The following is a 23,191-nucleotide window of genomic DNA, read 5'->3' on the forward strand; positions in this document are numbered from 1 at the left end:
CGGGAATTGAACCCAGGTCTCTGGCGCCGTGAGGCAACAGTGCTAACCACTGTGCCACCGTGCCGCCATTATTGGTTTATTTGTGATGAAATCCTCTATTCATATAATTGTTTTGTACTGAACCAGTATAAAATCTATGACTAGTATCATTTATGGAACTGATAATTGTATGAGTTTCTACATAGCTATATTCAATACTGCCCAGCAGTACAATTGCAATATTTTTCGGTGGGTCACCTTAGATAGTCTGGGGGTCAATGAAGAGGAGTTTAAAGGACAAAGAGTTGAAGAAGGAGACAAGAGCTGGAAAGGTAGCTTTTTATCTTTACAACTTGGAAGGCAACAGAACTACATTGTTTCTGTGTAGGAGACTCCAATGAGAAGTCATAAGCAGTTGCATATTTCTATGCTGTTAGATCACAAGTTCTAGGTGTTAGTAGGCAGCCATTGGAATCAGAGCTTAGGAAAAGTCCTGAAAGTTATGAAAGTTCAGAAGAAGCCACGTGCCTCCAATAGCTATGTACAGTTGATTGAGGGTCGAAAGTATGAGAGGCATGGATAGGATAAATAGACAAAGTCTTTTCCCTGGAGTCAGGGAGTCCAGAACTAGAGGGCATAGGTTTACGGTGAGAGGGGAAAGATATAAAAGAGACATAAGGGGCAACTTTTTCACACAGAGGGTGGTACGTGTATGGAATGAGCTGCCAGAGAATGTGGTGGAGGCTGGTAAAACTGCAACATTTAAGAGGCATTTGGAAGGATATAAGAATAGGAAGGGTTTGGAGGGATTTGGGCCGGGTGCTGGCAGGTGGGACTAGATTGGGTTGGGATATCTGGTCAGCATGTACAGGTTGGACTGAAGGGTCTGTTTCCATGCTGTACATCTCTATGACTCCTATGACTCTATGATTGTGTCTGAACAAGGTAAAATCTCAAGGACAACCCCAGAGGTTGTTTCATCTTGGTGAAACTAATTTTCAGTGAAAAGCTGGAGTTTTGCATGTGAATTAGTACTGGAGTACAGTTTTCATAGTCCATAGGTAACACGGGTCCAGGAAAAGAGGGGAATTGACCAATATAAGAACAGCCATTGAGGAAGACCATGATGATGCAGCTGTGGAGAGAGAGTTTTTAAGCCCAGTTAAGAATTATGTCCCTTGTGAAGTTTAATGAAAGTTGATGACCCACTGTGTTATCAAAGTTTGGGGGAGTTGCTGAAAGATCTATGGGCTTTGTCTTGATCGCAGTTATCTGATGTGTGCTTTGAGGGGTTTGATCACAATCTGTTTCCCATATTTACTACAAGTTAATTCCAGGTGTTAGAAGTATGTTGTGCATGTATTGTAGATATTACTCCTGTTCTAATGATGTCTGCTGAAGTTTATTGTTGTTTGTTCAAATATCAATATAACAGTTGAATTTTGTGACTTCAGTCTGTTAGTAAATTCCATGGGTCTCATCTTTTTTTACTTTAAAGATGAAAGCTACTAATCATTAGCCATCATACATCTGGCAGTCTGTTCTGGGATCATAACAATTGCCAAAGAATTTAGTTTTCTTCTATCTTACAATTGCTGTGCATCTTACGCATGTTGAAATAGAATATTAGGCATTTTTCTGCCACCTTTGTAATTGCTTAATAATAGTTGTTTTATCGCATATAATGTCATTTGTTCAAAGCAACAAAACAAGACAAAATTTGCAAATCAATTATCACAACCCATACTATGGAGTGCTCTATGAAGGAGACATTAGAACAGATGACCAAATAAATATTCAGTGAAAGTGAAAGTTTTGAACAGCATCAGGAGAGGAGAAGTGAGGTGAAGAGGTATATATAGGTTTAGGAGGGAATTCTAGAGTTTGAGCCTGGACAGCTAAAGGCCATCAATATTCAGATAAAAGAATTGGGGATGTGCAAGGGGCCAAGTTGGCAGAATGCAAAATACTTTCAGTGCTGTCAGGATGCTGTTGCAGGGATTGGGATATGGGCAGGGGCAGAAGAGGTGAGACCTGGAAGAGATTTGAAAGTAAAGATTAGAATTTTAAAACAGAGGAGTTGATGAACTGAGAGCGAGAGTTAGTCAGTGACCACAAGGATGTTACATGATTGGACATGAATGCAAGTAATGAAACAGATAGTGGCATGTTGAATTCTTTTGCCAACTACTTAATGGAACCCCATCATAACCACTGGACATAGGAGCTTTGGGCTATGTATAATGCTTTTCATTAAACACAATGATCTAATGAAGGGAGAATGGGTATGTGAAAGTAACAAAAACAGAAATTGCTGGGAAAGCTCAGCAGGTCTGACAGTATTTGTGGAGAGAAATCCAGTGGCCCTTTCTCAGAACAAATGTGAAAGCAACTTTTGTTTAACAAGTTGAAATAGTACCTCATTTTGCAGCATATATGATTCTGCTCAGATCAAATATAACATAAGTTGATATCAGTCATTCACATTGTGTGATATGGATGTGTGTCCAAAGGTAATTGCAAATTAAATTCCCACAAAATAATAGGTGTTTCATTTGAACATTGTATTGTCAGGTAAACTCAGCTTGAGTGATCTCTACTGTAGCCCATTTTGGTTTTGGAATAATTGCTAGAATATATTTTATAACTGTACAGAACTTGATATGAAAAGAAATGACACTAATTCAAACATTTAAGTTTGGTTGTCATCCCATGTATAGCTAGGACTTTGAACATTAGTGGAATCTTCTTAATCAAAATAGTAATTAGAAATATGTTTTTCTAGACCAAAAGCTGTACCAGTGGCAATGAGTTTTGCTTCAGTGTACCATTTTTTTTTTCATGTTGTACAAGGCATAATAGATATGAAATCATATATCTTTGACTTTTCTTCTGACAGGACATTTAGTAAACACCGCTGCAGAACTCTTGAAGCTTGACCAAGAACAACCTCAACTCACAGAGCCATACCTTTCCAAACAAAAAAAACTTATGGTAATATAAATACAGTTTACTTTCAACTTGATTCTAAAATGAAGGTGTCAATTTTCGCTTCAGGCTAAGCATTCTTGCAAACAAGTTGCCATTAGACCTGATATGGAATATTGAACTACTTGAGCTATAAGCTATGTGAAGACAAACTTTATTCTAGTAAAAATTAAGTGTTCCCTATCTTGCCTTTGTCTCCAAACAAATTAGAATCTTGCTGCATCATTTCTCCTCTGGTGTAAATTGGCATGATTATTTTCAATTTAACATTCATGCATTTGTTCTGATGAGGAAAGACAAAAACCTTCGGCAACAAGTTCTTTTTCACAGCAATACTCTAGTTGTGACCAAAGCAAAATTTGATACAGACTCAGAATACTTCCCTTATTTCATCCACAATACCTCAGTTTTCAGATCTATTAATATATCCTCGTAATGAAGCGGGTCATGTCAACTTACAGCAGAGACTAAGCAATACCTCGACTTTGGCTGAAAGTGACAGGTGCATTCACAATACATTAGCACCAGATTATCACCATCATGAACGAGAGAAGATGCAACCATTGCCATACACAACAACAGCAGTAACAACATGCGTTTTGCATAACACTGTTAATGTAGCAAGAGCAATGGAACAATCATCAAGCCTCCTACTGTGAAAATCTTCGAGTCATTCAGCATGGAAACAGACTCTACAGTCCAACCAGTTCACGCTGATCATGTTCCCAAACTAAACTAGTCCTACTTGCTTGCATTTGGCGAATATCGCTCCAAACCTTTTCTATTCATATATTTATCCAAATGTATTATAAAAGTTGTAATTGTACCTACACTTTCTGTGGCAGTTCATTCCACACATGAACCACTTTCTGTGTAAAAACGTTGTCCCTCATATTCTTTTTAAAACTTTCTCCTCTCACCTTAAAAATATGCCCCCTGGTTTTGAACTCTGCCACCCTAGGGAAAAGACCCTAGCTATTCACCCTATCCATACCCTAAATGATCCCACAAGCCCATCCCTCAACCTCCCTCACTCCAGTGAAACATGTCCCAGCCTATCCCCACAATTCTACTCAGACTCTCCACTCCTGGCATCATTCCTGAAAATCGCCTTGATCCCCTCCAATCCAACAACATCCTTTCCATAGCAAGGGGAAAAGAACAGCACTCCAGAAGAGGCCCCATCAATGCCCCACACAACCTCAACACAACATTCCAACTCCCAGTCACCTGACACAGCTCGCCCTCACCTGACACCTACCCCAACGAGTTCATCCTCCCCGAGACCCACCAACACGGCTCACCATCCCACGATACCCCCTCCCTCAAGACCCACACTCATCCGACACAGATCGCCCTCCCCCGAGAGGGCTCATCCTCCACCGACACAGATCACACCCCACCGACACCAGCCCCCACACCCCTCACCCCCCCGCCCGACATGGCTGACCCTCCCTCGACACCCCTCCCCCGACACCTGCCCCCCCGCCCGATAAAGCTCACCCTCCCCTGACACCTGCCCCACTCCCCGACACCTGCCCCCTCCGCAATAAGGCTCACCCTCCCCTGACACCTGCCCCTCTCCCCGACACCTGCTCCCCTCCCCAACACGGCTCACCTACCCCCGACACCCGTCCCCAAACACCCCCTCAACACAGCTCAGAAATGAAAGCAATTGCACCAAGCATCCTCCCAACCACCCAGTCCACAATCTCAAAGAATTACACATCTGAACCCCTCCACCCCCGCAACCCCAGCCTCTCCACTCAACATTACTCGGGGCCCCACCATCAACTGTACAAATCTTGCCTCACTAAAGGGCAATATCTCGCATCCATTCAAATTTAACACTACCTGGCCCATTGGCCAATTGAATTTCTCAAAGGAGAAACATAACTAGGTTAGCTCTATCAAACCCATAGCTACAAGATGCTGGAAACACTACACTAGTTGGTCTAGCTCCTGAACCCTCAATTCCTCTCCATCCTCTACAATATTCAAGTCAAGAATGTAATGCAATACCCGTCAGTTGCCAAGATGAGATAGTCTACAAATTACTCAATAAACTGAACATTTGCCAGATCAGCATCCAGACAATCACCTCCTCAGTTACTGGCATACTCTAGTTATTGTGTAGCTTTATTTGCAATAACTCATCAAGATTGTTTTCATTGTCATTGAAGGAGATGCAATCTCTATGACTGATAATGCAGGCAAAAATACCACATCTTTCATGCCATCTTCTACATTTCATCCTCATGACAAACACAAACATATATCAATGTTTTCATTGTTACCTGATCAATATTGTGGAATATGTAGATACCAGCTTTGTAGGAGCACAATCATCACAAAGACTCCAACAGGTAAAGGTGAAGGTTTACCACCACCAGTTCAGGACAACTGGGGACAGCAGTAAATGTAGCCCTGCTACCATGGAAACAGAAAAAAAGCAAAAACTATACACTTTGTTTGAAATACTTTGAAAAGTAGTCTGCTCAGATTGCAAATGTTTATGGCCTGGTCTCATTTTGTCAAGTCATTTCCCAAGAATTTTCCATTGTTTGTTTAATATATTTAGGAATGTGCATTGTGCTGCATGGCATGCCAAACAAATCTTCATTGTTTAATTCAAGTATCACATTCTCCATCTACATGTAGGCAGTTTGAAAATGTTGCTTTCAGAAGTAAGATTCAATTTATTTTAACATCAACATGAAAAAAAATTACTTAATATTTGAGCTTGTCTGGATGTTAATTGAAACAAATGTCTCTTTTGTGCCTAATGGAATTTATAGGTGACTTTACAGTAACAGAGTTTTTACTTCAATTTAGTAAGGTCAACCAGTAGAGATAATATTTGTGTTGTATTTTAGTTGCAGTGTCATTGTAAGTGTTACGAAGTCAAAAGAGTGTATGTTCAGTTTAAGTCAGTGTATAACTGACTTTACATCAGTAATCTCAAATATTAAAACTATCACAGGAAACTCGAGGCCAGCAAGCAGGGTTTCTTGTTTGTATGGATGAGCAGACTGGCACTTTTCCCAATTCAATAAGCTTATCAATAACAAGCCAATTCTACGCTGTATGTTCACACCACTGGCCACATTGAGGACTGTTCTGCTATTACCAAGTAAGATTAAAACACAGTAATATCCTTTTCTCTATTCTTCCTAGACTAAGATACTTGACCATGACGATGTGAACAATCTGAAGAAAATTCTTAGTGAGTTAGGAAAAGTTTTAGATCAAGTGGAAGCAGAGCTTGAACAGCGAAAGCATGAACTAGCAGGTATGGAGTTATTAAAAGAAGATATTGGCAATGAGTCCATCATATGTGCTTGTGCCATCCAATGTCTAAAGTACATCACAAATGGACAGTTGCCATAAAGCTGCCAACATCAGGTGCTTCACTGAAATTTACCGTGCTGGTCTGACTAGTAAAAGACATCGTTTGCTGCCATTTTAAATCCATCCTTCCAATCAACATACATAATAGGGCAGTAGTAAGGGAGACTTATGGGATTTCTTTCTCCTTTTCACACATCTTTACTGACAAGATGTGTTTTGGAGGAGAACTTTAACCTTTTCAGTGCTATGACTTTTAAGGAGAGACAAACAAGCTTTCTTGTAACTTTGAATAAATAGAAATGAATGACATTTATTTTCATGACACCTAAAATGTAATTGCACTCACACAAAACATGTGCACACAAGATACAAACATGTGAATTAGGAGCATAAGTAGTCCATTCAGCCCATCAAGGCTGTTCCTCAATTTTCTGCGCAGCAGCAATTCTGATGATGAGCCATATTGAAGCAGGGTGGAGTGGTAATTTAGTAATGCTGTAGGAAAGTCAGCATCTTGCTTCAAAAGGAGAATGACTGTCTAGACCACATATTCAATTTGGGCAAAAGTGGGTACTGCAGATGCTGGAGATTAGAGTCAAGATTAGAGTAGTGCTGGAAAAGCACAGCAGGTCAAGCAGCATTCAACAAGCAGGAAACATTCAGATTCCCATTCCTCTGTGGGCATGCCGACAAACATGTTACATGTTTAAATCCAGAACTAGCTGCAAATTGGCTGAAAGACAATGAGTAAACTGTAGTCCATTATTTGACACAACTACCTCAGGAATTCCATGTGTTGGTGGTATGTAACTCTATCCATCATAAAGATTAGCTGACAGCAATTGAAGAAAGATTGTCCATTAAACATAAGTAGCTCTATTTGCATTGGTTCCCACAATCTGTTGGAGAAAGTAGTGGGTATCAGTGACTCATGTTGCTCAGTCCCATGACAACACAAGTCTCTCAGTCAGCTATGGGATCTGTAAACTCCTTTGACATCTCTGACTGCATCAGCACTTGAACCCTGGCTCTGCACTTGATTATCCTTAAGTGAACCTGGTGTATTCTGTCCTGGATTTAGTCATCAGTAAAGCTAGAACAACCAATCTGTCAAACACCAGTAAGTCATCTATAATCACAAAATGCTGTCAATATGTGAAATACGTCTTCAGGCAAAGCTAATAGGCCTTCTTGTCTGGCCAACCTACATCGCAATATTGCGATTAACACACTCTCAGACAACCTTTACTTCTGACTGTATTTGATTGAAAGTGTTCTGGCTTTTTGGCCATTGTGGCCCAAGTGTACGACTCAAGCAAATTTTCAAAAAATGATTCATTATAGATAGTAAGGCTAAGATTGGAAACTTTTCACTGCACTCATTCTATTCTACTGTCACTCTAGAGAGCACACTTATGGATGTCTGTAGCTTCCTCTGTCCATATTTCATTACATAGATAAATCTTATAAGACAGATAATCTGAATCTATCTCCAGAGAAGCATACTTCTCAAGTCTTTCTCATCTAACAGAGAGAACAATAGTTTATGCTTGATCTCAATGAGCACATTCAGACCAAGATATAGTTTCAAAATATCTCATCCCCTCATATGATCAAGACAGCCTTCTATTTTTATTTATTTAAAGAATGCAGGCATTGCTGGCTGGGCAAACATTTAAGCCCATTTGTAGTTGTACTTGAGAAGGTCATGGTGAGCTGCCTTCTTGATCCACTGTAATCCATGTGTTGTAGGTATTCCCACAATGCCATTAGAGAGGGAGTTCCAGGACTTTGACCCAGTGACTCTGAAGGAATAGTGACATATTTCCATGTCAGGATGGTGAGTGACTTGGAGGGGGATTTGTAGATGCCCTTGTCCATCTAGATAGTAGTGGTCATGGATTTGGAAGGTGTCCGGGCGATGGTCAAGCGGTCTAAGCCACTGGGTTCAGGTTTGCAACCTCCGCAGAGTCGTGGGTTTGACTCCCACTGCTAAAGGACGGCACGGTGGCTCAGTGGTTAGCACTGCTGCCTCACAGCACCAGAGACCCAGGTTCAATTCCCGCCTCGGGCAGCTGTCTGTGTGGAGTTTGCACATTCTCCCTGTGTCTGCGTGCGTATGCTCCGGTTTCCTCCCATAGTCCAAAGATGTGTAGGTTAGGTGAATTGGCTATGCTAAATTGCCTGTGGTGTTAGGTGCATTAGTCAGGGATGAATGTAGAGGAATGGGTCTGGCTGAGTTGCTCTTCGGAGGGTCACTGTGGACTTGTTGGGCTGAAGGGCCTGTTTCCACACTGTAGGTAATCTAATCTAAAGTACTGTCTAAAGGAGCATTCACAGCTGCTACTGAGCATTGATTGTGGAGGGAGTGTGGCACACAACCTGGATATAGCATTAAGGATGGCAAGAACTCAAAATGTACTGTGGGTGGTTGACTTCAGTGTCCATCACCAAGAGTGGCTTGGGTGTATCACCTTATTTACAAAACAAAATAAATGTAGGTAGGTTACAGGCATCAGAAAATATACACTCCAGTGACGATCAACTTCCTTACAGCAAATGCTCAACTATAACTATCAGCCAACTATAATTCCCTTTACTCTATAGAGAAATGAAGATGGTGAAGCAACATAATTGAGGAAGTGGGGTAAGGGAAGGAGTCTAGGATTTAAAGCACTGAAATCAATAATAGAGAGGGGTTAATGGAATGTACAAGATGCTAAATCCAATGGGATAGTCATAGAGTCATAGAGATGTACAGCACAGAAACAGACCCTTCAGTCCAACTCATCCATGCCAACCAGATATCCCAACCAAACTAGTCCCACCTGCCAGCAACCAGCCCATATTCCTCCAAACCCTTCCTATTCATACACCCATCCAGACACCTTTTAAATATTGCAATTGCACCAGCCTCCCCCACTTCCTTTGGCAGCCTACTCCACACACGTACCACCCTCTGGTGAAAAAGTTGCCTCTTAGGTCTCTTTTATACCTTTCCCCTCTCACTCTAAATCTATGCCTTCTAGTTCAGGACTCCCCCACCCCAGAGAAAAGACCTTGTCTATTTACCCTCTCCATGCCCTTCATGATTTTATAAACCTCGATAAGGTCACCCATCAGCCTCCGACGCTCCAAGGAAAACAGCCCTAGTCTATTCAACCTCTCCCTATAGCTCAAATCGTCCAATCCTGGCAACATCTTTGTAAATCTTTTTTGAATCTTTTCAAATTTCACAACTTCCTTCTGATAGGAAGATCAGAATTGCATGCAACATTCCAAAAATGGCCTAACCAATGTCTGATACAGTCACGACATGACCTCCCAACTCCTGTGCTCAATACTCTGACCAAAGAAGGAAAGCAAACCAAACGCCTTCTTTACTATCCTATCAACCTGCGACTCCACTTTCAAGGAGCTATGAACCTGCACTCCAAGGTCTCTTTATTCAATAACACTCCCCAGGACCTTACTATTAAGTGTATAAGTCCTGCTAAGATTTGCTTTCCCAAAATGCAGCAACTCATCTAAATTAAACTCCATCTGTCAATCCTCAGCCCATTGCCTCACCTGATCAAGATCCCATTGTAATCTGATGTAACCTTCTTTGCTTACTATTACACCTCTAATTCTGGTGTCATCTGCAAACTTACTAACTGTACGTCTTATGCTCTCATCCAAACCATTTATATAAATGATGAAAAGTAGTGGGCCCAACTACTTATGGCACTCCATTAGTCACAGGCCTCCAGTCTGAAAAATAACCCTCTACTACCACCCTCTTGTCTTCGATCTTTGAGCCAGTTCTGTATCCAAATGGCTAGTTCTCCCTGTATTCCATGAGATCTAACCTTGCTAACCAGTCTTCCATTCGGAAACTTGTCAAACACCTTACTAAAGTCCATATAGATCATGTCTACCGTTCTGCCCTCATCAATCCTCTTTGTTACTTCTTCAAAAAACTCAATCAAGTTTGTGAGACAGGAGAATCGACGTTTCGGGCATAAGCCCTTCTTCAGGATTCCTGAAGAAGGGCTTATGCCCGAAACATTGATTCTCCTGCTCCTTTGATGCTGCCTGACCTGCTGCACTTTTCCAGCAACGCATTTTTAAGCAAGTTTCCAAATATATAAACATCCTGTCCGTCAGGATTCCCTCCAACAACTTGCCCACCACTGATGTCAGGCTCACCGACCTGTAGTGCCCTGGCTTGTCCTTACCATCCTTCTTAAACAGTGGCACCACATTAGCTAACCTCCAGTGTTCTGGCACTTCACCTGTGACTAATCAATGATACAAATATCTCAGCAAGAGGCCCAGCAATCACTCCCTGGCTTCCCACAGAGTTCTAGGGTACACCTGATCTGGTCCTGGGGATTTATCCATCTTTATGCATTTCAAGACATCCAACACTTCCTCCTCTGTAATACGGGCATTTTTCAAGATGTCATTGTCTATTTTCCTACATTCTATACCTTCAATGTCCTTTTCCACAGTTCAAATACTCACTTAGTATCTCCCGCATTTCCTGTGGCTCCACACAAAGGCCGCCTTGCTGATCTTTGAGGGGCCCTATTCTCTCCCTTGTTACTCTAACGTCCTTAATGTATTTGTAAAAATATTTTGGATTCTCCTTAAATCTATTTGCCAAAACTATCTCATGTCCCCTTTTTGTTCTCCTGATTTCCCTCTTAAGTATACTCCTACTGCCTTTATACTCTTCTCAGGATTCACTCGACCTATCCTGTCTATACCTGACATACGATTCCTTCTTTCTCTTAACCAAAACCTCAATTTCTTTAGTCATCCAACATTCCCTATAACTACCAGCCTTTCCTTTCACCCTAACAGGAATATACTGTCTCGTTATCTCATTTCAGAAGGCTTCCCATTTTCCAGCTGTCCCTTTACCTGTGAACATCTGCCCCCAATCAGCTTTTGAAAGTTCTTGCCCAATACCGTCAAAATTGGCACTTCTCCAATTCAGAACTTCAACTTTTAGATCTGGTCTATATTTTCTATCACTATTTTAAAACTAACAGAATTATGGTCGCTAGCCCCAAAGTGCTCCCCCACTGACACCTTGGTCACCTGCCCTGCCTTATTCCCCAAGAGTAGGTCAAGTTTTGCACCTTCTCTTGTAGGTACATCCACATACTGAATCAGAAAATTGTCTTGTACACACTTAACAAATTCCTCTCCATCTAAACCCTTAACACTATGGCAGTCCTAGTCTATGTTTGGAAAGTTAAAATCCCGTTCCATAACCACCCTATTATCAGATAACATCTCCTTATAAATTTGTTTCTCAATTTCCCTCTGACTATTGGTGGGGGACGGGGAAGGGTGGGGGGGAGCAGTCTATAATACATTCCCAATAAGGTGTTCATCCCTCCCTTATTTCTCAGTTCCACCCAAATAACTTCCCTGGATGTATTTTCAGGAATATCCTGTAATGCTATCCCTTATCATAAAGGCCACTCTGCCTCCTATTTTGCTTCCCTTTCTGTACTTCCTGTAGCATCTGTATCCTGGATCATTAAGCTGCCAGTCGTGCCCATCCCTGAGCCATGTTTCTGTAATTGCTATGATATCCCAGTCCCATGTTCCTAACCATGCCCTGTGTTCATCTGCCCTCCCTGTTAGGCCCCTTGCATGGAAATAAATGCCGTTTAATTTTTCAGTCTGACCTTGTTCTCTGCTTTGTCCCTGCCTGCCCTGACTGTTTATCTTGCTTCTTTTCCAACTGTACCAATCTCAGATTGATTGGTTTCCTCACCAACTTGCTGCATTTCCACTGCCCCCCCCCCCCCACATTACTAGTTTAAATCCTCCCGAGCAGCTCTAGCAAATCTCCATGCCAGTATATTAGTCACATTCCAATTTAGATGCAGTCCATCCTTCTTGTACAGGTCACTTCATCCCAGAAGAGCTTCCAACGATTCAAAAATGTGAATCCTTCTCCCATACATCAGCTCCTCGGCCGTGCATTCATCTGCTCTATCCTATTCCTACCCTCACTAGCTCGTAGTACCGGGAACAATCCAGATATTACTACTCAAGGACCTCCTTTTTAAATTTCTGCCTAACCCTCTGTGTTCTCCTTTCAGAATGTCAACCTTCTCCCTTCCTTTATTGTTGGTTCCAATGTATACAATGACCTCCTGATAAGCCCTCTCCCCCTTGAGAACACTCTGCACCCTCTCTGAGACATTCTTGATCCTGGCACCAGGGAAGCAACACACTATCCTGATTTTTTTGCTACTGGCCACAGAAACCTTGGACTAGAGTCTCCTAACATAATTGATCTCTTGTAATCTCATTGCATTTGAGCAGTCGCGATACCAGAAACTTGGCTGTTCGTGCTACATTCCCCTGAGAATCCATCACTCCCTACATTTTTCCAAACAGCATACTTGTTTGAAATGGAGATTTCCACAGAAGACTCCTGCACTACCTGCCTAACTCTCTTACCTTTCTTGGAGTTAACCCATCTATGTGACTACATTTGCGACTTTTCTCTCTTCCTATAACTGCCATCCATCACACCCCCTTGCTTTTGTAACTCTAACTGTTGCTCCAACCATTTCATTTGATCTGATAGGATTCACAACCTACAGCATTTATTGCAGCTATAATCCTCACTAACACGTAAACTCTTCCTAAACCCCCACATCTGACAAGACGACCATGGCACTCTACCAAGGGCCATTTTTGCTTCCAATCTGCAGACCCAGAAAATAACCCCTTATATTCCTCTATAAAACACTACTCCAAGCTAACTTAATACTTGTGGCTTATATTTTTACATTTCATCAAGAGACAGATCTCAGTAAAACATATAATTAAGAAAGAATCCATTCTATTCACGACTGAAGATTTAAAGCAAGGCTGTCTCTGTGCTGAGATCTCTCCCAAATAGGTTTCTCCAAGATCAGTTGTGAATTTGCTTGGTGTTTGGGTGGGAAGAGCTAACGTTTTGACCAGAAGAAGTTGTAGACATGCAGAGAATTCAAAAATGTCTAATCATCCTAAAAACAAATTCAGGGGCCTTTTTGAACTGGAAGCCAACTCAGGTTAGGGTGAATCAAACTCTTAGATTAGGGGCAATCAAGTTTATGAATGATCTAATTCAAGTTGAGCCACTGAGAAAAGAGTGAGAAGTTGTGTTCAGCCCAGAAACAATGGCTTTTGAGTTCTGAAAGTTTAGCTTGTGAAAATTAGACTGCTTGTCCAACATTCAGTCAGTGTAAGAGGTTTGATGTAACAGAGTGCTGAATGTGGTTATATAGCGGTAGTCCTAGCTTTCATTTGGAAATTGACACCATATCTACAGACCATGACATCAAGTTATAAACATACATAAGATAAAGTGGAGAAGGCAGGGATGGATACTACCAGTCCCCAAGAGTACAGTTTCAGGTCTATTTAAAAGAGGCCATTACCAAAGATACATAATTTATAAGTGGATATATGAGTTGAACCAAGCAAAGACAGGCTCAGCAAACTGCATAATGGAAAACTGGCATTGAAGGACGGTATAAGTTTAATTATACTGAAAGATGCAGTGGATTAACAAGGACAAGAAAGGATAATGCACAACAATCACTGAGAATTAAACTAATTCTGCTGTTCGTTTCCTTTGGCATTAGAAAAGAATCCACAAGAGATAGAAGTCACCTTCATATTAAATCTGATCTAAGTCAGATAGCTAACTTTACACATTTGGATAACTGAGCACAACAATAGAAAAGTAACCCCTTCCTCACACTTCCTGATTAGGAATGTTGGTTAAGTAAATTGTAAACTGTGTTTTGATTTAGTAAACATACTGAAATGCAGTCGACTATTATTTATAAATAGACTTTACATTGAATAGGGTATAGCATATCCTCATCTTGACAAATGACTAAACCCTATTCTTCTCAAGAAGTGCAACCAGACTGAAAACATTACCTCTCCTCTCTTCACGGATGCTGTCAGACCTGCTCAATTTCTCCACCATTTTCTGTTTCTATTTCCTCCTTAATCATTGCTTCTAGTAACTAATATGGGTGCTTTGAGACTCTTTACATTCAGCTGGCTTATATTTTGATTTAGCCACGAGGTGTCATTTTTTAGTTTGAAGTGTAGATAGGATTGACACCAAATTTGCTGAGAACTGAATGTATCAGTAAATTATCTATTTTATGTTTTGTCATATTATCATTGTGTTATTACAGCAAAACTAGTGATAGCAAAACTAGATTAGAGTGGCGCTGGAAAAGCACAGGTCAGGCAGCATCTGAGGAGCAGGAAAATTGACGTATTGGACAAAAGCCGTTCATCATAGATTCGGATTTCCAGCATCTGCAGTCCTCACTTTTGCCTAGTTCATAGCAAAACTGTCAGCTTTTACCATCGCTAGTCCTTTGAATCTGACAGCAACTTCTGGAGTTCACATATCAAACCCAAAGATTCAAATGTTGCTTTTGTGATAATGTGTTTCATTGGAGGGTACACTGTTGAAGCCCACTCAAAAGAAAACAAATTAAAAATCATTTAACTCACAATAATGTTCACTAATACAGTATTAGACTGGCAGTAAAACCCTTTGAAAAGTTTTATCTTGTTAAATAAGGTGAAGCCATGTTTTTAATAACATGCTGTATTCATAATTACTTGTAAAGACCATCATTGACTCAGCAAGAACTTCTATTTGTTGAATAACAAAAGTCTGTGATAAAAAAAAAGCTTCATTTTAAAATAATAGTTTATGACTTAACTTCTATATTAAACCATGTGACTATCCCAACTGTTAATTTCACTGTCAATAAAATCAAAGTGCTGGAATTTGAAGAATTTTATTTCCCACTTGTTGCCTGTAAGAATGCTGCATGTAGGCTATCTACCTGTTTGATGACATCACTGTTGCCAGATGCCTGGAAATCCACTGACCTGGTACCAGATACAACCTAATATTGGGAAAGGGGAAATCCACATCTCAGAAATCGTCACGTTTGTTGGAGCTTACTTCAAAGTCATCAAAGAGCATTGCTGACTGAAATACAACTTAGTAACTTTCATATTATTTCTTAAAATGATAAGCATTTTACAACACTGGAATATTGAAAGTTTCAGTGCAACATCTCATGCAAGACTTTACATCCTTTGTTTTTCCAGGACAGAAGTGTGAAACGTGGCTTTGTGGATCAATTTTTACCTTAGCGGATATCTCCCTTGGAGCAACGTTACATCGCTTAAAATTCTTGGGGCTCGCTAAAAAGTACTGGGGAAATGCAGATCGACCCAATTTAAAAGCATATTTTGAAAGAGTGCAGAAACGTACTGCATTTCGAAAGGTTTTGGGAGACATACATACCACATTGCTGTCAGCTGTTTTGCCTAACGCATTCCGCCTTGTGAAAAGAAAACCACCTTCTTTCTTTGGCGCCTCATTTTTAATGGGAACCCTTGGTGGAATGGGATATTTTGCTTACTGGTATCTCAAGAAAAAATATATGTAAAGGAGTAAGTGTAATTCTGCAGTCCATGTAATGTGTGATATTATGGAATGTTTAAAAAATGTGACTAATTTCAGTAGGTGAACTCTGTAGTACTGTTAACATTCCATGCCATAGAATGGTATATTACACAGCACATATTCTTTCACTGCTGTTTTTTTTTAAATGCATAGATTTAGATTTCCCATGTAACTTCAGACCTGAACTTCATCAAGCAGCATAAATACCACCAGATAGTCAAGTTAGAAGTGAATCAATTGACAGTTAGGAAATTGCATTGTATATTACACTTGAAAAGCTAGCAATCCAGCAAAACTCTGCCCTGTTGATAATATTTAGAAATAAACAGGCTCTAGGGAGTTGGACTAAAGCACATTTTCATGAGACATGTCACTGACTTCTACTAAGTCAATCTGCTCAAATTATTTTATGATCAGGTTTATACAAAGCCACTTTGGTCCAACCATATTTTCTTTTGCTGATTTTAAGTTTGAACTCTGCTTTGAGAGGTGTTAATGGATAATTTTCAAACATACATTTATTACTTTTGAATGAATTATGAATGTATTTCATACTTGAAAAGGATGAAGTTAACATTCATAATTGAGTTAAAAAAATGAAGTGCACTTACTTGACTTACAACTGCAATTTTATTTTGAAAACATGTCAATACTCCCCATTTAAGGTTTCTTTAGATCATTCTGCAGTTCAGGGGATGCTATACAATTTGCATCTGAGCCTTTCTGAGTCTGCATTCAGTGACTGAAGAGCAATAATCATCCATGTGATTTTTTCAGCTTTTCTTTTCCACGGGGTATACTGTTAATGCAGCTAGCAGTTCTACCCTACATCCCAGCTGAATTCATGAGTTAACCATATTGTGATTTACATGCAATAGCTTATTCTTCATTACTCACTTCTCAATACCATCATGTGCTGTTTATTCAGACATACATTTTTCTCTTTTCTGGCCTTTGCCTATATTATATCTACATCACTCTCCTCTTTCCAAAGACAGCAAATTCATGCTGAGACATTGTTCCACTATTATCTTTGATCCTTCACTGCAGATCACAAATAGCCATCTCAGTTAGGCAAACGAATTAGCCTGCTAACCAGAATATTGGTACAATCCACCACAGCCAAATATGAGCTCAGATTCACTTCATGTCCAAACATTAAACTATTTGGAACAGAAGCCTTACTGAATAATCCAGGGATGCAAAGGCCAACATGATATCTGCCCAGTGCCCAAAACAGAATTAGCTGTCAGAGATAATAATTTCAACCTGGTAGATTTTGGGTCTCCATTGTTCAGTTATACATTACAATGTACTTAATTAATCTGCTACTAGGGGCACTTGAGAAAATTGGCAGAAAGGGACATTCGACTTAAGTTAAAAAGTAAACAAAAACTCGAATGGTAGTGGCCAATCCCTGCCCACTTGGCATATTGCATGTAATGAGATGGTTACTCTTGATAAGACCTGTCATAATATCAAAGTCTAATTAACTCAATATTTGTCAAAACATATCTATTGAACACACAAAACAAGCATCTAAATACACTGGAATGAAGTTGGAATTTAAAGTACATACAAAAATGACCTATGTGGAAAATTACTTGCTAGTATGGCAATGGAGTTGAAACAAACCCTAAAAAACCGACAAAAAGCTTGTTAATGATAACAAATTTCAATAATCTTTGTGTCATAACTCAAACCATATATACACCCAGATTGGTGTACAGAAACTGCTATACAGTCAGTTTTATAGCACATAAACAAACCCTTCAGTCCAACTCATCCATGCCAACCAGATGTCCTAAACTCATTTTGTCCCATTTGCCAGCATTTGGCCCATATCCATCATAACCTTTTCTATTCATGTACCCAACCAGATGCCTTTTAAATGCTGTAATTGTCCCAGCCTCCATCACTTCCTCTGGCAGTTCATTCCATACATGCATCACCCTCTGCGTGAAAAGATTACCCCTCATGTCCCTTTTAAATCTTACCCCTCTCACCTTAAACCTATGCCCTCTAGTTTTGAATTCCCATACCAAAAATAAACACATTTGGCTATTCATCCTATCCATGTCCCCCATGATTTTATAAACATATTTAAGGTCATCCCTCAGCCTCCGATGTTCCGGGAAAGAAAGTCCCAGCCAATTCAGCCTCTCCCTATAGTTTAAAGTCTCCAATCCTGGCAACCTCCTTGTAAACATTTTCCAAAATCTTTCAAACTTCATATCTTTCCTAAAGCAGGGAGAGCAGAACTGAACACAGTATTCTAGGAGTGGCCTCACCAATGTCCTATACAGCCGCAACATGACCTCACAATTCCTATACTCTATGCACTTACCAATGAAGGCAAGTCTGCCAAAAGCCTTCTTCACCATCTTATCTACCTGCGACACTTTCAAGGAACTACACACCTGCACCCAAGTCTCTTTGTTTGGCAACACTCCCAGTTAACTGTATAAGTCCTGTCCTGATTTGCCTTACCAAAATGAACATGTCACACGTATCTAAATTAAATTCCATCTGCCACTCCTTTGGCCCATCTGATCAATTGTTGAATGTGAAAATTCAGAAGGCAGCAATGAAACCAGAACAAGAGAATGTTTTCAGTATTTGTTCATACTTTATGTTAGTGTCTTTAATGGGGGGGGTCCCTGGATAAGAACCGTAATCTATTCCACCTTTGCCTGATATTTCTTTGTGTGATCTGAATTATTATTATTATCCTATGAAAATATTCCACAATGAATACAACTCAGTTTTCTCTTTGAGAAATTTCAAACATGTGCCATTTTCTCTCTATGAGAAAACAAATCAGTGGTTCATGACATAAAACTGTAAATTTCAAATAACCTCAGCAGTATTTTAAGATGTTCCTTTCATGCATAACAGTTGTGGACATAAGTTCTCACATTCCCATTCTAATAACGGACTTAAATTTTTATTTCGACCACGACTAGTTACATCACAGAAACTACAAAGTCATCAAAAGTTGGACTGCCATTAGATGTTGTGAAGATGTCAATTCCTGTTTCCCCAATTACTCCACTGAGATGGTTTTAAAAAAGGAAGAGCTTTTGTGACTGGATGGCCATGATTAGAATCAATGCACCCTCAACACTGATCAATGTTGGCAATTTAAAATGGTCACTCAAAAAAAAAAAAATTGTGTTTTGGTTTCCTTTTAGTCAGAAAATGAAATAATAAATATTGGTCAAAGCAACGGCCTTGCCTTCTACAAAATTCTGTAGAGGTTTTTAAAAAAATGAATAACTTAACAGTCTTAATAGTGTAATTTAAGTTTGCCTCTACTGAAGATTTCAAACAAGATGCTTTGCTAAACAAGCCACTGTATCTTTAAAATTTGACTTTAACATGGATATCATATTAACCTGATGTAGGAGGAAGGACCTCATCTTCAATGTTTACATCAAGAATCTAGCCTTCCTGAGAATACAGCAGCCTTAAAATATACACCATCACAATAATACCATCTTGAACATTTCTTAAATAATACATTCTCTATTTGATTGTAAATTTATTTTGAAGAAATCAAAATGCAATGTGGCAATATTTCAGTTTACTAGTAATGTGAATAGACTGATTAGTTCCAAATTCTCTTTCCAAATGATGAAGTAGCAATTGTGTACAAAAAATGGTTTTAAAACCAGCTAGCTAGTTAATTGATATACCATGAATTCTTAGTATTTTGTTTTGCCCTGAAAGAAGGTGTCTTTTTGCAGAGAAAGGAAAATAAGTAATGCCTTGAAGAGTAAAGACTCATGTCACAGGAAAGAATATTACGTGTGTATCACATTTTAAAATTTCATAAGTGCATTTTAAACTTGCTGTAAACTCTAAATGCAGTGCTTACAGGGCAAAATATCACATAATAACATGGCAAAATATAAGCATGCTAATGTTTGGCTATGTGGAGCCACTGGAGTTTACAATAGATTGGGCAAATTCTCTGATTTCAGTTGCATTTGCCAAAATTATCCTTAATGTTACAAAGGTAATAGAATACAAAATCATTTTAAAGTCGTTCTTAGCTTCAAATACCCAAAATAACAGCATTAAATGTTCAATCTACCATTAATGTGTGATGTAAAAAACACACTCAAACTCTGCAATTGATGGCCAGTGCAAATAAATGAGAAAAACAATGAAAACTGCTCATTTATAAGAGAGATAATTTTATTGGACCAACAGACCAGAATTTACAACATTTATAGAAATTGCATCTGCATTCATAACAGAATTTATACAAAAGAAGTCTAGCTTGTGGCCACTGATTGAAGGACTTTCTTCTTCTAATTATCAAAAAGAAACTGCGAAACAACAAAATAGTACATTTTCTTTATGTTTGTATTTTGAAGCCATTGTCCATTCTCAGTTTCTGAATGCAGGTCAGTGGCGATGAAACAGAAAACAACATACTGCAATGTCAGTTTCCCACCAAGTTTCCAGTGCAAAAAAAAAGTCATTCACAAATAATTCAGGATTGTGCTCATGTCTAATTGCCTGACTATGACATCAGGACTTGACATAGGTCTTAATAAACGATTTAGCAATCGAAGTCAAATATGACTAAGTACTGAAAATTTCACTGAATGTACTGTACTACTGATGATATTCACCTTGCAAACATACTTCATTTCTGTTCAGATACTGAATCGAAAATGATTTATAATATACAATGTATGACATATCAATATTACTGTTTTACTTTTTTTTGTGATGACAGGTTAAATAAATGAATGGTCACCATATTTTGGTAACTTCTAGGCAACAGCAGTTATTAGCTTCGTATAAACCTTTTAGAGTCTTGCAGATGGTCAAGTGATGATACAGGCGTTGTCATTTTTATTTACGTCTTCCAGCAACACTGCTGCCTTATTTTGTACTGTTCACTTAAGATAAAATTACTTAATTAGCAGTAAGACCATAAATTAATGTTCTACTCAGTTCTCAGTTCCTTTCCATATAAAATGTACCTTCTTGTGCAGACTAATTTGGTAAAGGAAATGAGTTGAGAAGCAAAATATTACATAAAAAAAAAATCACTGTTTAAAAATGTGTATGTTGTTACTGTGGATGTCTAAAATGTTAAAATTAACTAGTTGTGTGTGTGAATAGACCCTAATGAGTTTTTGTGGTTGTGGGCAAGCAATGTTCTAGCTGGACTCCCAGTTCACCAACTCTATTAATGCTAAATACTATTCAACCTAATTGTGGTTTGCATAAATGCCACCACTCAGGGACGCAGACACATCTAAAGAGCCTTTTGACAATTGACAAATTCTGTGATGCACTGCTGCCAATGGGCAAACAAAGGACGTGATCTGTCTTGTTGACTTGCTACCTTCAGTTTGGACTAAAGAGCCGTTAGAATGGGAAAGGAAGTGAGTGCTGGTAAATGGAGTAATTGTGTATGAGTGGTAGGTAAAATGGAAGTGGTGTCTGAGGATCACTAATACCAAGTGTGCAATAATGCAGAGAAGTGTTTTGGTATGTGTAAGCAGGTGCTTTGCTCCCACAGTGGGTGAGGCACTTTGTTAGTTCACCCAGCTGCTGGGTTATCATGCAGATGTTTCGTTACCATGCTGGGTAACATCATCAGCATGAGTTCTGTGAAGTGCTATTGTCTGTCCCAATGGGTTTTTTATGTGGTCCGGTCTGTTGGGGCGAGTGTCCACTCCTGGGTCTTCTCTGCAGCAGTTTGTACACTGGATCTACTTCTGTGTTTGTTGAAGGCCTTACAAACCGCTGCAGACAGACCTGGAAGTGACACTCACCCCAACAGATCGGACCACATAAAAAACTAAGTGGGACAGAACAACAGCAATTCACGGAAGTCACACTGATGTTACCTAGCACGGTAAAGAAATGTCTACACAATAACCCAGCAGCTTGGCGAGTTAACCAACTACCTCATCTAAGGCCTGAGCTACAGGTCTTCGCAGAGATCTTAAAAAGTGGGAAGGATTTTACAGAGGGGCATATCCCATGCCCTCAGAGCTAAACGTTGATCTGAACCTTGCCTACTTTAAATGTGGCTGCCCCAGAATAATAATAACACACTATTCTAGGTTTTAAAAAAAAAACATATGTAGCCAGCTGCTGCATATTAATGTTTAGAAGATCAAACCATAATATAAATATAAAAAGTCAGGTCAAGTTTACAGTTCATTTCAACATGGAAAGAGATGGAGGAAGACCAACAAGATGTACCAAATTCTCAGTGATACCAGATAATTTCTAGGTTAAGTACAATTATTTTGAAAGTTTTCAAAGCTAGTTAATGAAGTTATCCCTTATACATTCTCCAGCTATGCACATGCTACAATTTTTAAACAAACACAAAAATGTATCTGAATACTGTTACAAATTTATGAAATTGTAATGCAATTGCAAAACTAATGAGACAATAACAAGCATTGTTTGAACAGAGTAGATATGTATGAACAAAATCAATGCCATTTAATGATTTCTTGCTTTTGACCAGAATTGACAACACTCTGTAACTGCCTTTTTACATTCCATTATGCTAACTTCCTACATAACAGCTACTCTCTGGTCACTGCAGATATCATCAAGCAGCTATCTTTCATCCATCAATCATCACCTCATCTTTCAATGTTTCCAACATCCCAATCCTCTAAATGAGCTGCCAAATGATCCCTGATGAATGACACACTATAAAATTAAAAAACAAAAAGTTTGGATTTGAACTTCATCTATCACTACAGCAGCAGTTTCAGTACCATTATATGCATTTGAAATTAGGAGTGGATTACTTGAAACGTTCATCCAAGAAACACGGTTGCTGGAAAAGACCACAAGTTAATTGTTTAACATGAATATGGATGTGTACCATAACTTGAGTTTGATTCTTGCAAGAGCGAGATGCTAACAGTAGGAGAGCTAGTTTTGGTTATTCAGAAAGCAGGTGGGGCTGATGGGAGGAAAAGAGAGAAAGCTAGTTGGTGGGAAGGGTATGGTTGACTTTGTTACCTGTTTGACTTGGCAGGGATCAAACTGGAGCTTTCCAGTTGGGAACTTCAGTTGTGCTTCAGGGATGTGAGAGCTCCCTTGAAGCAAAGTAATAATGGATCTGGAGGAATATGGGCCAAATGCAGGCAAATGGTACTAGTTCAGTTCAGGAAACCTGGTCAGCATGGACAAGTTGAGCTGAAAGGTCTGTTTCTGTACTGTGTGACTCAATTGCCATTGCTATGCTGGTCAAATGCAAACTGAGGGAATCTTGAGCTAGCTTCTCAATCCCTACTGACTCCGCCAATAGCTGCTGGTGGAAATTCAAGCAATTACTAATCTTTTAAA

General features: G+C 39.4%; 1 protein-coding gene across 2 annotated transcripts in view; it reads left to right on the top strand.

Moving 5' to 3' along the window:
- The window catches only part of gdap1l1 (ganglioside induced differentiation associated protein 1-like 1), a 90,618-nt gene extending 70,682 nt beyond the window's left edge, over window positions 1-19,936 (top strand). For both annotated transcript variants that reach the window (XM_087994906.1, XM_043710296.2), the window contains 3 exons: window positions 2,879-2,973; window positions 6,145-6,259; window positions 15,481-19,936. In XM_087994906.1, coding sequence (XP_087851032.1) covers window positions 2,879-2,973; window positions 6,145-6,259; window positions 15,481-15,824 — 554 coding nt within the window. In that variant the 3' untranslated portion in view covers window positions 15,825-19,936. The remainder of the gene's footprint in view (window positions 1-2,878; window positions 2,974-6,144; window positions 6,260-15,480) is intronic.
- Window positions 19,937-23,191: the final 3,255 nt, after the last annotated feature.

This window comes from Chiloscyllium plagiosum, unplaced genomic scaffold, assembly GCF_037043375.1.
Source record: "Chiloscyllium plagiosum isolate Xiang-an unplaced genomic scaffold, Cpla_swu_hap1 HiC_scaffold_15, whole genome shotgun sequence".
Taxonomy (NCBI): domain Eukaryota; kingdom Metazoa; phylum Chordata; class Chondrichthyes; order Orectolobiformes; family Hemiscylliidae; genus Chiloscyllium; species Chiloscyllium plagiosum.